Source organism: Cygnus atratus, chromosome 2, assembly GCF_013377495.2.
Source record: "Cygnus atratus isolate AKBS03 ecotype Queensland, Australia chromosome 2, CAtr_DNAZoo_HiC_assembly, whole genome shotgun sequence".
Taxonomy (NCBI): Eukaryota; Metazoa; Chordata; class Aves; order Anseriformes; family Anatidae; genus Cygnus; species Cygnus atratus.
Window position 1 is genome coordinate 62,680,410 of NC_066363.1, and position 16,231 is coordinate 62,696,640.

The 16,231-nt window shown below is 38.6% G+C and overlaps 2 protein-coding genes across 13 annotated transcripts in view; both read left to right on the top strand.

Annotated features, from left to right (window-relative positions):
* BBS9 (Bardet-Biedl syndrome 9) overlaps positions 1–4,125 on the top strand; it is a 322,969-nt gene extending 318,844 nt beyond the window's left edge. For 4 of the 6 annotated variants that reach the window (XM_050709143.1, XM_050709144.1, XM_035552560.2 and 1 more), the window contains one exon: positions 640–4,125. In XM_050709143.1, coding sequence (XP_050565100.1) covers positions 640–660 — 21 coding nt within the window. In that variant the 3' untranslated portion in view covers positions 661–4,125. The remainder of the gene's footprint in view (positions 1–639) is intronic. The other 2 variants (XM_035552564.2, XM_035552568.2) reach the window with 1 other exon arrangement.
* A 6,428-nt stretch (positions 4,126–10,553) lies between these two features.
* The window catches only part of BMPER (BMP binding endothelial regulator), a 159,050-nt gene continuing 153,372 nt past the window's right edge, over positions 10,554–16,231 (top strand). For 5 of the 7 annotated variants that reach the window (XM_035552490.2, XM_035552492.2, XM_035552491.2 and 2 more), the window contains exons 1-2: positions 13,305–13,477; positions 15,590–15,824. Coding sequence is in view for 4 of the 7 variants with exons in the window: in XM_035552488.2 (XP_035408381.1) it covers positions 15,808–15,824 (17 nt within the window). In the remaining 3 variants the exon portion in view is untranslated. Of the gene's footprint in view, positions 10,611–13,291; positions 13,478–15,589; positions 15,825–16,231 lie in introns of those variants that run through there. The other 2 variants (XM_035552489.2, XM_035552498.2) reach the window with 2 other exon arrangements.

Genomic DNA, 16,231 nt, shown 5'->3' on the forward strand with positions numbered 1-16,231 from the left:
CTTTTTTGATTTTGTCAGGTTCATTATTGCAAAGATTAATATCCAATCAAAGATGGATTAACCTTTGCACAGATATTTGAAGACGGGAAACTCATATGTTCCTGGTTTAAAGCAGAAGTTACCTTCTGCACAAGGGTTTTGCTATTTTCCCCTTGCCCAAAGTGTTAGTCTTATATTAAAATAAAATAAAATAAAATAAAATAAAATAAAAATAAATCCTTATTAATTAGTTTATGGAGCCTAATTTTCTATTGTTTTGCAACTTGTATTGCCAGTTCTACCTGGAAAAAGGTGAAGGTAAAATCAAGTAGAGAACTGTGTGTCAGATCATATGCCTGATTATTCTCTACCATTTTTCTTCACATTTAAGAGTAGTCCAGAATTTAAAACTTAAAGATTGCATCATTTGTCATATACATAAAGAAGCTGATATGAAATTGTCCTTATTGTCTTAATGTGTAAATTTCCTAAACTTGTGAGTGCTTGAATTTGCAAGTTACGCATTTTTATTCTATGTTGCATGTAATAAATTGTTTCCTCCAGCTATAACCAAAGCTTTTACAAACAAGTAGAATCAACATTATAGTGCATGCAGTTGCTAAGTACACTGAATTTTTAAGCATCTTTTTCTCTTTATAGGTTTGTCTGAGGATGCAGTAGAGGAAGAAGAAAAGCCATGAAACATGAAGATGACCTTCAGGAGGAATTTCTGTCTGATATCAAATGCATTTATAAGGCAGCAGTACCGATCCTTTTTATTCTGTCCTGATTGCAGCCTCCAGAAAGAGAGGACTGTGCCAATTTATATGAAAAAGTTCCATTCTAATCATTTTGGTTGGGTCTTCCTGCCAACTGCTAGCATCCTTTCTGTGAGCAAAGCCTATGCACTTACCCAACTGTGGTAGGGATGTTGTGTTATGTTTTGTGATACATCAGCCCTTCTAAGGATTCTGTTGATTGATCAAAGACTGTTTACAGATAGTTAAAAGCAACCTTTGTTTCAGGATATGTTTTATCTGTTTTTTAAGATATTCTGAACTATACATTTGTTATATCACAGCTTTGACAAAAGATAACTATCTCCTTTTCTCCTGTACTAACATTCACAATTCCAGACAGCTGAATTCACCACAAGAAGAAAAACTGGTAATCCATCAACTACCCACCCTCCCCACCCTGCGCCCCGTCTCTCATTGCTTATATAGACTCCTGCTCTCAAGAGATACAGAGTAAAATATGGCTACTGGACATAAAGGGCAAACCCTTTTGCCATTAACTATGTCACTATGAACATGAATAAAGTTTACACTGTAAGTACCCTGAGCACAGCAACAGATGGATCTTTTTATGGTTACCTGTGATTTCTGTTTTTCCTGTCAGTCAGCCTGTTCTAGTTATGGGTAAGAGTTTCAAAAGTAACTAGCAATTTTTGAGTGCCTTAATTTTTATGAATCCAGTTGGAGGGGGCTTAGTTGGTTCAGTTTTTAGAAAGTGCTGAATATTTACCGTCTGAAAGTCAGGTCCACCCAAGGTGCCTGCGATGAGACAACAACTGAGACAACCCAAACACCTTGGCAAACTGTGGCATAGGGTTTGGAAGTGTCAAGATTATATCTGAGTTCTTAAGAGTGATCTGAGTGCAGTATCAGTAAAAGATATTTGAAACTGAAGATAACTGATACATGGGTTAAGAGTAAAGACAGCTGAACAAGTTCTCTCTTGGTTGTTAGTGGTTCATAAAAAATCAGAAGCAATTTTTTAAATTTTTTTTTGGATTGCAAATACAGAAAATATAGTGCACCCCAACATAATTTCTCAGGGATTAAATTGGATGAACTATCTGCACATCCCACTTTCATCTTGGTTTCACCAACTCCTATTCTAGCCATAGTAAAGGTCCTTCCAACTCACATTTGTGCTCTTTTGGCAGGGTTGTCGACAGTTTCTGTGGTCTGTGCCAGACTTGATCTGTGGATAAAAAGGAGACATTTTTCACGATCTCTTAAGCCAACAACTTTCATCAGCTCCATGTTTACTTTCAAACTCTTTGTATCCACCCCCAAAAACTAAACCAGTTTGCACCAATTGTGCATCTGCTTCTTAGCCCTTTGATCCTGGTCTGGCTCAGTAAACTTGATATAATCATGTTTCATGGAGCCCTTTTCAACATTAAATGGAGCCAGGTGACCAGGGAACTGGGTATGGCTTCTGATACCACTAGGACTGAAGTGAGCAGGGGTTGCCGATAAAAATGACTCTGTCCCTCAGGAGACCTCAGATACCTGTAAGCTGTGGTGCACAAAATCTTGCCTCTTTCCCAGGAAGGAAAAATCCTACCCCCTGCTTGTTATGGAGGGATTCTGCTGGCTGAGTTTTCTTCACTCTGATCCCTCCCCCATGGTTTTTGTCAGGAGGGCAGTATCTAACCCATTGTAAATGTATCCTGCTGTGTTGTGAAAATTACACAATAAAATAATCTCCTGTAGTCTCTGTACACACCTCAATGACCAAGGAAAATCCATGGAGAACTAATCAATTACTGTAGCTATTAGGCTTAAACTTTAACTATAGATCTCAAATCTTCTTTTGTTCTCTTGTCAGTGGCTACTAGGTAATCTAGAAAAATCCACTGCTGTCTACTTTTTTTTTTCCCCATGCCATAGAACAGCCATTATGTTGTAGAATCCTGGACCAAAGAATCCTAAGCTATATGTGTATAATATTACCTGGAGAACACACTACTGCGAGACTTTCGTGAAATATATTACTCTGTCATTATTATTATTATTGAATGTGATCCCAATGCTCAGAGCTGCCTGGCTTCATTGGGAGCTTAGGGTAAACAAATAGGCACTGAGGTCAATTATTTCATATGCTTTTATTTATTTTTTATCATTTTAATATGTAAGGCTCAGAAGCACTCTTATTTGTCTTTTCTGCTCCATGCTTTGTAAAATGAGGTCACATGAGACTCCTTCTACAGAAAAGGAAAAACATGGTGGTAATAAAGACAAAAAAAGAAAGCTAGAACTGTCTATAATAGTAATGTGACCTCTTTGTATATTGTACTAAATTGTGATATTTGATAGTATCATCAGGATTTAAGAGAGAAATAAAGTTGCTTTGAGTAAAAATTACTTGATTTCCCCAAATGCCAAATAGTCCAGCTAATTCAGAGGAAGGAAGTCGTTGAAATGTAGTCATTTACACAGCAGGCTAAGAGAAAATATTGTAAAGTAATTCTTAGCAGATCTCAAATGTAGTTTGAATTTTTAAGAAAGTTCTTTTTGGCTGGAAAAAAAATCAGGCCAGTTACAGGAAGTTTTGGAGTTAGAGAGTTGACCAACTGAAAAGTGTCAGGAAACATTGCTAGGTGAGGAGGACAAAATGTTGGGTTCTCATTGACAATGTTTCTGAGGCCAAGAAGGACATTGCTGAGTAGTCAAATGATTCTGAACAGGATTTTAGAGTATGCCTGATCAGATGTTCTGTTAATTATAAGGCTACAATGTTTTCAAGTGAGGTGGAGTCATTAATATAAATGTCATATCTAGAAACTTAGTGATTTATTCTGCAGAAAAATTACTCATATAAGAACTGTATCTTTCTGAGCTTAAATATGCAGTCTGCTAGAATAAATAACTATTTGAGGAGAATTTATATTTTTAGTTGGCTCACAGATAAAAATAAATTTTAAACGATCATTTTATTAAAATCAATTTTGGATACTTATATCTAAAGTGAATTTTGTAACATTTTGAAAACCGTACTGAGAGTCATGGCAACTTTTTTATTATATTTGTGCTGTAGCATTTCGAAATGCATTTTCAAAATTAAGTCATAACATAAAATATATGCATTTTATTTCTGTTAAACAGGTAAATATTTTTTGTATTATTGTATTATTTCTGATTGTTATCGTCCAAGGGCTTTTCATTCATTTTGTTTTTTGTGCTGTAGCAATTTAGAAAAACAGATTAAAACAATTACTGCTCTGATGACAAAAATCTGGAGATTTGGTCTCTGATGATCTTTTGGGCTTTGAACACAATGCTGAGTTCAAACCAGGGCTCTTCTTTGCAGCTCCAGGTTGATTCTTCTGTCCAACTATTATTAAACTATGACACAGAAAAACAGCATTTCTTTATTTTCCAGGGGTTTAATTTTGCTTTATAATGTCTTCTTTTCTCTTCTTCAGCATTTACTATGCACAGAGTTTTAGAGAGAAGTTTCAATATTCCTCTGTTGCTTATAAAGAGTAATTTACTGCCATAAAACAAAATTTGCTGAGCAGAGATTTTATTTCTATGTCAAGTGCTTTCAGCATAAAAACTACAAGTTATACATTATATTGAATAAGCATTTTTCTTTCTTATCAGAATATCCTGTTTATAAATACTCTTTTCAAAATACTGTTCCAACGGTACTGCAAAATATATGACATACTCCTGAAAGCAAGCTTCTGTATTGCTTCCTTGAAATTAACCCTTAGTTTTCCATAGCTTTCTAGTCACCCTTTGACATCATGCTGCTTTGTTCATGCACTGCCTTGTAGCATAGGATTCCTCCAGTATTTATGTATCTTCATATGCTCTTTGCAGCTGACTTGATATCCTCCACAACTCAAAGGATGTTTAAGTTTAGATACATGAATGTTTAAGTTCGCATAGCTTCTCATTTGTATGTGAGCCATAATCCTCTTGAGGTGAGTGAATGCCCTCAGGTCCTGAAGTAACAAGCAATGTGGTGTTCTACAGGGTTGGGCTTAAAATTAGCAAAAGTGACCCAAATTAGTAGTGCTATTGAATGCATTGTTTCTATGAATATTTATTCTAGTACCTCAATGGACCAAATTCAATACAAGAATTATATTCATATAAAGATTAGAAAACATTGCTTGGTTTAGAGTCTGAAACTCTTCTCTACTTGTTCATTTCCTGTATTGTAAGTTCTTACAGTGGTCAATAATATCAGGAATGATTATTTCTGTCCTCCTCCTTTGCAAGATGACTAGCTGTTTTCTGCACAGAAGCTGCTAGTTTTGGAGGAATATACAGGAGACCAGCCGATCACAGCAAAGACACTTAGCAGTTTTATTAGCATTAAATGTATAGCAAATGATTTTATTAATTTGGGGATGAAAGCCTAAGACAGTTAATTGTTTTGACCTTGTATTTTCTGACATGTCCTGGTTGTCATAACTTCATATCTGCTGTAGCAAGGAGTACAAAGAAAATGCAACATGCAAGCAGTTTTAAATAAATATATTTGTTATTTTAAATTACTGCGGTATTTTCCAAGAGTTTCATGTTGTCAAAAGCAGGAAAGGGAGTAAAACATTATATATTCTTAGGTACTCATTGTAGGTTGATGCTTCCTTTACATAAACTGTCACGTGCTTAGATTTACTACGTGTGTATGGGGCATGCATGTTTGCAGATGAACCTGCTGTATTGAAGATTTCAGTATTCATCCTCATTCTTAAATTGAAAAGATTGAGCAAAATTATGTTTTTAATAGCAGAAAAAAAACTTATAAAACTAACCAGGAGCCCTGGAATAGATCCACACCCTCAGGGTACAGGATGTAATTGATGTTAACTCTAGTGGGAGTTTTTTCCACCTGATATAGCATGAGCACATTGCATTATTCACTTGTTTGCTACTTTACCACTTCAACACTACACTCATCATAAAAAATATTTCATTTTGGAAATTATTTTTGGCAAAAGCAGTTAAGACTCCAGAGGAAAATGATAACAATGTTTGATAAGGTATTTTGATTCATCTTTATGAGCAGAACAGAGACTTGGAGTGCTTTGTAAGTGGGAATGATCATTGCAGATCACAGTTCACCCTCCACCACAGCTCCAGCTGGGTGCAGACTGACAGCACATTCAGCTGCGGAAATAAGATAAAAGCTCTGTTCTGATTATATAAGCTGTTGCCTGATCAGTAATCTTGAAGGAAGGTCAGTCGTCCTGAGTTGTTACTGTAAACTGATTAGATGCCCAGATCTACCTTCATTTAATTTTACTGAGTATTTTGCCATAGATTTGGATGGGAGAACATCCATACTCCTCTACCGGAGGCCACATGACACTATAAGATGACATATAATCATAGAATCATAGAATATCCCGAGTTGGAAGGGACCCATAAGGATCAAGTCCAAATCCTGGCACCGCACAGGTCTGCCCAAAAGTTTAGACCATGTGACTAAGTGCACAGTCCAATCGCTTCTTAAATTCAGACAGGCTTGGTGCAGTGACTACTTCACTGGGGAGCCTGTTCCAGTGTGCGACTACCCTCTCTGTGAAGAACCTCTTCCTGATGTCCAGCCTAAACTTCCCCTGCCTCAGCTTAACACCATTCCTGCGGGTCCTATCACTGGTGATTACGGAGAATAGGTCACCTGCCTCTCCACTCCCCCTCGCGAGGAAGTTGTAGACTGCGATGAGGTCCCCCCTCAGCCTCCTCTTCTCCAGGCTGAACAGGCCCAGTGACCTCAGCCGTATAAGCACAATTTACTGTTAGCTAGATGATGTAATAAATTATGAGGATTGCTCAGAAAGGTATTATTCCCCAAATACAATATCTGTGAGGATTAGCTAGTCAGTATTTATTAAACAACTTCTGCATTCCACCCTAGAAGTGATTGCTTCTCTGTAGACAGTGATGCTACATGTTAAATAGGCCATTTCAAACTGAATAGAATCTCAAAGCACTTTATGCAGGTTACTTCAGCCACTTCTGAGATGAAGTCACTCTCAGGATGATGTATAGCAGCTTTTTGACAACACAAGCAGCACTGTTAAATAGTTTAGGAAATCAAGCAATGCCCCCCTTCTGCTCCCCGGCCAAGAGAGTATGGGAGGGAAGTATTTCCAGGACATGTTCTGTTAGGAAGAATGCTCTTAGTTAATTTGGCATCTAATCAACAGAAATCTTGGCCCTCTATCTGTTAAAAAGTTGCCTTGTTTTTTCTAAACTGATGTTATTGTTACTATTTCTTCAATTTCATGTACTCTTCAAAAATTGGCACCTCCAGTCTCCTCTTATTATACTGAGACATTTTATCATTGTTAATGAATGTAGCATAGGTGCCATTCTTAAAAACTTCAGGAAACAACACCAAGGTTTTTGATCCAAGGACAGATTGGATCAGTCCTTACTTTGCTAAATCTCATAAGACTGTATCCCAAAGCCTACAATGTGTTTGGGGGAATAACTAAGTTTTTTACTATGTTGATTTTATTACTTTATTCATTTTAAAGTGGTGGTCAAGCAGCAGGAAATGGATGCAGTGATACCAACCAGCTTGATATCGGTAAGAGAAGACTGAAAATGAAGGTGTTTGTGTGCCAAACAACCAAAGAAGAACATGGACGAAAAAGGACTGGCCTTTCAGATCAACTAATGATTTATCATTGCTGTATTGGTTGCACCTATTTAGTCCCACACCACTGTAAATCAAGAGTCATAGGAAAACAAGTCCTAGCAGAAGTGGATTTTAATTTCTTACTGCAGGATTTGAGAAGGTCTAGTGTGATCTTCCATGAAATTACTACAGGTAAGGTTAGCAAAAACAAGGTGGAAGAAAGTTGTGGATGGTACACAGTATATTAAGAACTGATTTTATTTTTCTATTTCTGTCTTTTTTTTTTTTTTTAAAACTAGATCATTCCACATTCAGCATTCATTAGCTCATCTCATGGGGAGAGGAGTCCTTCTTGTCATCCACATTTTTGTAGATAGCAGTCACTTTTGCAATTGTGTAATTTATTTCTTTCTCTTCTTTCTTCTTTTTCTCTTCTTTTTATACCCAATCCCACTGACCATAAATTGATGATTTCTCCCAGCAGCCACTTTGTACACGTGTTTTAAAATCCTTAAAGAAAGAAGGACAACTTGGAGCAAAATGAGTGTTTTGCTTAAACCTTTGAAATACAATGTAGCTGTTCTTCTCTGGGATGAATACGATTGCTTTCAGCATCAGAAAAATAATGAATGGAAAACCAAATGTGCTCTAAAAAAGTTGAAGCTTTTTTTTTTTTTTAAAGGGCTACTGCCCAAGTATGTCATCCAATGGAGGAAAGTTGGTAGCTGCATTGTTTTTTGTAAGACAGCTACCCAGACGGTGATGTGATACCTTTTATTTGGCTAACCAAAGCTAAAATTAGAACTGAGCAAATAAATCCCAATGAGTAACAGAGTTGGTACATTTTAACCTTTCTTGCTTCTCATTAGATGAACTTTTCCAAACCTGGCCACTGATTTTTGGCTTCCAGTTTTACAGCGTGTTGAGAGAGGACCTGATTGCTAAGCCTGGTGAGTTTCTTACCTTCAGCATATCAGTTTTGGTATCTGATCACACAATATCTAGTAGGCACAAAATATAGTCTGGTCCTACTGGTTCAGGATTTTCACACTGACCAGAAAAACAATTCCTACAAATGCTCATCCACCTATCTGTCATTGCAGATATCCGGCATACAAATCTGGACCCCCAAACATCTAGTTGAGCTAGGCTTTAGGTCTCAAACCAGTGGGAACGTCCATCTCTCTGTGGCTAAGAGAGGAAGTGAATTCTGGCATTTGTCTATATGTTTATTTAGGTTGCTATAGTACAGATTTGTGATAACGTTTATGAAAAACTGCACACACTGAGACTTTTTGTGTAGGAGATTGTTACCAAATTACTTCCATGTTGACTTCTGATTGAAACTCCTTCTTCTATTTCTCTCTGGTCATTGTCCTCACCACTGTAAATTTTTAGGTGTTCCCAGTCACAAAAGTTAAAGACCCGTTATTCCTTCTCCATATCACATTTACCCTTTCAGTAGCTACATTTTCTTCAAAGCCAGACACATGCTACTGCAGGTGAAGGTGAAAAGATCAGACCGCCTGTAAGCAGTGAAGTTGTGTAACTCTTACTGATTCACCTCCCAAGGGGTGTGGCAGAGCAGTTTCCAAAACAGTGAACTTACTCACCAGAGCAGCCAGAGGACATTTTTGTTAAGAAAAAGATAGCCAGAGGGTATAAGTGAAAGGAGCACCCTTCCCCTCCTTAATTTCTTATGTCTACTTCATAGTTACCTGGGGCTAGTCTGTTAGTCATGGGGCTGCTGCGGTGGGCAGGTCACGGGTTTGGTTCTCGGCGAGGGTACAGCAAACCTGGGGCTAGTGTGCCCAGGCAGTCCTGGAGCAAAGTGCTGGCCCTTTCCCCTCTCCCCTCACATGCACAGGCTCCTCTGTGCTCCTGAACAGGGCCAAGCAGAAGCAAGGAATGCTTCGTTTGACTTCCAAAGTATAAAGCTGTCGCAGCAAGCAGCTCCAGCAGTGGCCACATCCTGCAGTCTGGCCGTGCCAGAATCCCTCAAGACTCTCCACAGGTTCCCCCGGCTCTGTGCCTCTGCCTGGCTAACATCAGAGGTATCATCTGGCCCCTCTTTATGTAATTTTCCACCCTTTGTAAACTGTAGCACCAGGCAGTGCTTTGAACACGCTCATAAACCGGTGTAAGAGTTTTTAGTTGCAGAGGATTGCCTCTCCCTACAGGCTCCCATGTCTCTCTTCATGCTCACCGTGTGCCCACAGGGATGGCTTTGTGTTGATGTGCCGCACGTCGTCTCTGTTAAGTTTGGCTCCATCCCTGTCCCTCCCTCGCAAAGGCCCGCATTATCAAAGCCAAGTGATAATTTTGATTGCCCTCATTTTTTTAGTTACCCCAATTAAGCTCAAGGCCTGAGGCTCAGTCTGGGAATCCAGAAAGTGAGACTCCAGATTTTGAGAATTTGGTTGCGGGTGAATAGAGCTATTGTTTGACTGCTCCCATGCTCATACCTTTGCAATCTGACTGGATTCTGTTAGCTGTGAAAAAAATACTTTGCACTACACCTCTTTTAGGAGAAAATAAAATACAGCTTTCAGAACCATCTTTTCTTGCTTGCTTCTTCTAGTTTGCATCATGTAAATTAAATCTGTCTTTTCTTAATCATTTTCTGTATTTGGGCCAGCAGCTGAAAGCCTGCAAAAATATGTGCATTTTGTCCTCTGTGCATTCTGTAGGAACAGCTTTAAAAACCACAGAGACTATTTTAAAATAAATGGCCATTTTTTGAAATCCTATCATTACAAAGCTGAGAGTTGATTGTTGTTCTCTGAATGTTTCATAGCAGCAAAATTCCTGCATTTTCGGAATTTCACTGTCTATTTATACAGCTGGAATTGATCCAAAAGCAAAGCATGGAACTGTTGCTAGCACTAACTAGTCACCGAATGTTACTTTCTGTAATAGATGGCTTGTATTGTCATTTTGCGGAATGCTCAAAAGTCGATTAATCATCATTAAGGCAGTGGGGAAGATTTTTTTTTTTTTAATAGAGATGTACAGGAATGATCTTTAAGTACAATTACTTTCATTATTTCTGGCACAACAGTGCTGAAAGCAGCTCCATTGTGAGGTGGTGAAACCCTCAGTTCTGTGATTTATTATTTGATGTTTTTCTTTTGGAATATGAAAGTTTAGAAAGATAAACAGGTGCCTCAGAACAAGTCTATCTAAGAAAGTAATCATGAAAATGAAGAAACACCATACTGGATGATCTGGTACGTAAAGGTTTGGGTCTCCATCCTGCAGGTGCTCCACACCATGTGTGTCCCCCCCATCCAAATCATGCTGGAAGGCAGCAAAGGCACGTAGCAGGGTCTCATGCCACCAGGGCAGCCCCTCACCTTTTCTCTGAAGGATTCTGGCTTTACTTTTGGGTTTCTATCTTTCTAGTTTTCATGATGCCACTGCCTCCTAAGCACAGCCTAGGAGACCTGAGACGCTGACAGCTGCTTAGCTGAGTTGGTGGATTGGTGTAGGTCCAGTGCCAATTTGATCGTGAGAGCTAATTAATGGGTCGCAACTGGGTGGGCTACCCTTGGCTTGCCCTGTGACTGCAGTCACATCCCCTGGGCCTGGAGGTGCGGAGGTCTCCGTGCACAGAGCTCAGTGCTGCATTGCTCCCAGAGGGTCAGGGACCTGAAGCCCACCTCCCAGCCACAGGGGACGCATCCCCCTTGGAGCAGAGCCTGTTCCTTGGGTGACCCAGCACTCAATAAAGCTGAAAATGTGGCTACCCCGATGCTATCGCCATTCCTCTCTTGTTTGGAGTTACCCTGGTTTGCTTAAGGAACCTGCTTCCACAAATGCTTGCAAAAGTGCCTTTCTGCCCACTGTGTTATTATTCTTATTGAACTCATCTGGGCTAATCCAATGTGTGAACATTTCCTGGGGAAGGCTCTAAATTACACGATCTACTAGCAGGGTGAGCAGTTTCCAAAGTATTTCCAGCATGGTAATACCCTTTCTGTTTAATAATAGCTATCTTATTCATTATCTAGCTTCCATACTGATACAAACTTGGCTACAGCCATACAGACTGACTTCAAATTAATTGAAATGTAAAAATATGTAAGCCAGTTAGAGTTTTAAGTAACTTGAAAAGAGTTAGTTTTGTGTTCTTCAAACTAGTTTAGTTAAAACTGGAAGCAAAACAAGCCCCAAAGCCACAAGTTCTGCTCTGAAAATAGTTCATCACCAACCAGCCTCTAAACAGAAATCATTTTGTGTCAGAATACCTGCCAGCCTCTACCTTGAGGCTTCGGTCTGCATTTAAAGATAGCTGAAATTAATGGTGTACACCATGTAAATATATTTTTTAAATTCCATGAAGCCTTTAAACTGTTGATTAACTGTTTTCTTTGGTCACAAGTAATTCAGACGATTTGTTTAATCTGCTAATTCAGACTCTTGTTTAATCTGCTAATATATACAAGACATGTGACTAAAACTTTACCAAAGTAAATACTTTTCCCTCTCTCTGTTCACCTTGTGCTTCTCAACAACCTATTTAGTGATATGCCACTGTCAGAGAAGTAGAGGCTTTGGCTGAAAACCCCTGCAGATCTGTGTAATGACACCGAAAGGCCGCCTCTGGCACACTTAATGATCCTCTCCTCTCCTCCTGACAGCCACAGACAGCTGAGAGGCAGACAGATGAATTGCACTCCCTCATGGAAGTACATTTTTCTCTGGCTCAAGTGGCTGTCTGTTTTCTTTTTGGTGAAGACTAATCTCCAACAGTAATCTGACCCATGTGAATCAGTAGTAAAATTAGATGGGTTTTTAATAACTTTCTTCTTGTTGCTGCTAGTGTGTTTGTTCATTTCTACATTTATTTATTTATTTATTCATTTATTTTGTGTACTCTTATATTCCTAAACAGTAGACAAGAATCTACTTTTGGGCTCAAGCACATGCAGAATATCCAGGGTTGAATTATCCAATCAGATTACTGAGCAGTTCAGCATAACTGTGAAATTTTGTAACATTGCTTCTTTAATAATGGCTCTATTACTTATTATGAAACTCTGTAACTAGCAGAATTTGCAACAGACTGGTGCAGTATTACCCTGATTTTTTCACATATACTGATGGAAAAGGCTGCTTGAGATTGTCAGTTCATTGCTCTATAAGTGAGGTACAATCAGTAGGACAGATCAGGTATTTTGGTAAATGAGTGTACTTACTTAAATCAGAAGCCAAGAAGAAAAAGCAGGGGAGGATTTCTTACAGGAGCTGTGATGTTGCACAGCCAATTTTCTTAAAAGAAAAGAAAAACTAATTCTTAAATTGCTTAAGCATTGTATCTGGAAAGGAACTATGATGAAGGGTTCTTTGTAATGCTCTTTTGTTTTGCTTCCAGATGGAATAAGGTATGTTGTACTAGTTGCAGGGACAGTAAAAGCGAATGCCCTGTGCATCCAAAGCCAGATGCACAAAAAGAAAAAGTACATTCTGAGAACAACGCAAGAGAGCGTTTCATTCGTGTAGCAGCAAGATACTAGCACATATGGATTAGATCGCTGTAAACAGATCTGTGGTTCAGGTTAGTTGTGGAAGCTGCTCCATCTCGTCCCTGCTCTGCGGCTGCACGCTGCGGAGATCTGTTCTCCCAACACTGCCATCTGCCAGCAATCGCCCCACACAACAGCTTGTCTTTTGCGTGCCATTGTCGACAAACTATAACCTTTTTCTTATAGATGACTTAAAATTAATGGCTCTTAGTCTTCTTTCAGTCATGTGAGTGTGAATCAGGGCACTCACGTCAACAAGAGGAGGCTGTGACGTGACGTCTTATGTTCACTCCTCATATGTCACCTCCGAGTTTTAAACCTTTATTTGTCATTTAGAAAAGCCCAGGGAGAAATTCTGCTACAAAACAAGAACAGCAGCAGGAAGAGCACAGCAACATGAAAGCTCCCTCGGGAGGGTTTTGTTGGGAGAAGTGATGAACTTACAGGATACATGCAGTTGGAAACTTGGCTTTTGGCAAACATACAAGCCTTTGCCTTTCTGTGCTTGGTAGAGGCCGCTGTTTTTGAACTGGATTCTGGCTGGAGGGTAAAATCTTATGTCAGAATAAGTAAGCCTTTTTTTGTGTGTTGGGGGGGTGGGACCAAGGGTTTTGGAGCATGCAGGGTGGCTGTCTGTAGCGTTAGGAAGCTCCATCCTCATCTGCAGTCATCAGTCTGCCATTGGACACGTTTCTTGAGTGCTCATTTATTGCAGTCATTAGCTAGGAAAGTAACTAGGCAAAATGTAGGTTTTCATTTCTCTCACATTCAAAGCAAAATAATACCTCATGCATGTTACTCTATGTGATTTAATTAGCTCTTATCCTTTATCGGGCACAGCAGATGTTCAGGGGTAACCTAACAGGAAAACACATAACTCACACAAAATATTTTTTTATTATCTCTGGAAGACAAACTGTATTTACAGCAGTGAAGTAACAAAAACGCATGAAAGCATATGCCAGTTTATTCTGTTTGCTTGGCTTATAGCCTATTTAATAGCTTCTGCTGAGTCTTCCATAGTTCAGACTACGTCACCATTTCTGTCATCACGTACTTTTTGGGTTTGTTTTTTAGTATACTTGATAAAAGACTACGATGACCCATTTTCTCCATATTAGAGTGATATTTTCTTCTCTGTGTGGCAATCAAGGATTTTTTTTCTTTAAGTTTTGTTGTTTTTTTATAGTTTGATGTACTGGTGGCATTTATATCCAGTTTAATTTGTGCTCTGTTCATTCGGTTTGCATTTCTACAAGTGCAGATGATGAGTATGATTTTGAAGACTTTTGTAATTAGAAACTCCTTTTTGTAAGGATAACTTTTTCAGTTCTTAGAAAACATAATTTAAACAATAGAAGTATGCAAGTTTGACCATGCCAGGACGTTCTATGTTAATAAACTTTTAATGTTACTCATTATCTTTATCTTGCCACAAATAAATTAAATGCTTTGCATGTTCCAGGAGTTTATGGAAAACTGTCAAAATGATGAGTTGTTTGATAAAATTTATAAACATTTATTCAAGTAAGTCTCACTGTAACTTTTAGATACTTTCTTGTACTTTTCTTTTATTTAAGGACTTTGACCATATGTCATTTTTAATTCAGTTACAGTTTTAAAATCTCTTAGCGTGGTCTCCAGCCCTCATTTACATACATTTTGGTTTCTGATTATTTTGCAGTAAGGGGGCTTGTCAGGAACACCTCTTTAGTATACTTAGGCCAGTCTCAAGTTTTATTATCTCGTGGAGGAGAAGTGGCTATGTAAGAAATAATGTTTGTTCACACTGGTAGATACTCTTAACTTTAAAAATGATTAAGCACAGAAATGAATGACCAATGTGCATGAGCATTTGAAAGGCAGCAGTGAAGACAACTAGATGGTGAACAGTAGAGTAACTCCCCTCCGTTCTCCCGCATGGAAGGGTGACATCCACATTGTGATTCTTTGTGTTACTACCAAGCTTCCCAGTTGCTGTGTGTTGATGCACCACGGTAATAAAATACTTCCCCAAACTAAAGGTCTCTTGGCAAGAATTGGCAGGGTTGAAGTTTATCGGTTCCGTAGCTCCATTTACAGCAAATGTGTGTGCCCCTCTTTTTGACTGTGTAAGTTATTGGATCGAGAATACTTATGTTTGGTAAGGGTATAGTAACGATAGAAAGGGGTAAACTCAATCTGATGTGCAAACCACCTTCACTGTGTATGCATTGCCTTGCAAACACAGATATTCAGTGTAGACTTCAATATAGCATTTTTCAGAGGTGTTTCCCTCTTTATTTTGAGAAGTCTCATAGATACTAAGAAAGTGCATTAAAATAATGCATAACAACATAAAAATAATAAAAAGGGACATTTCCAGTACCAAAATATACACATTCCTATGTAGCATGTTTATTGCATACTTTCTCGCATGGGAAGGGACCCTTAGGACCACCTAAGCTCAAGACCTAGAACAGTCAATTTCCTGAGCAAAAGAAAATATTTGTGAATTCTAATGATTCAGTGCATCCCCTCAGTTCTGGAAGAGTTCTCTAGCTAATAAATAATGGGTCTTCTAGCCATTTTGACTTGCCAGTAAAACAGATAATCATGAAGAAAGACATGAATGAGATTGCTGTCTTCTTCACTGTTATTATTATTAACTGTAGATATCTTTTTTTTTTTTTTCATTTTAGGTGGGTGCTAAGTTGAACTTTTATTATCATCAGCTAATGGCTAACATTATTAACCAAGTATGGCTGACCACTGGGAAAGTGTCACTGGAGAAAGAGCCAAATGACGTATGAACTAGATATTTGTGGACATCAAACACTCAATCAAGCTGAATGAAGCCAGGCTGACCAGTAAACAAAACGAATGAATATACCCCCTCAATAAGAAGCGATACTATGTGATGCTTATGCAAAGGAGGTAAGATTTTCAATGACACAATTTTATTTTATGCTAGCAGTTATAACAGAAGTCTCTGTGCATATCCAATAGCAGGACACAGCTTTCAGTGTGACCCCCTGATTTTGCTAAAAGTTACCACAGCTCTGAATTTTTTATTTTTTATTTTTTTTAATAAGTACCCATTCAAACAGGGCTGCAAAAGGAAATAAAAACCAAACCCTTGAAACTCTACTTAATGCAGCATTATGACCAGAAAGGATTCAGACCTCTGGTAAGACAGACTTTTCAGAAAGGCTAAGAGAGAGGTAAAGAGCTGAGACAAAGCCTGTACCTGTAGCCCTGAATGGGTGACACTAAGGTGGGAGGCTTACAAGGCCATGTTTCCCTTCCCTGCTGGGCCTCACCTTGTGAGAGATTTCAATTAG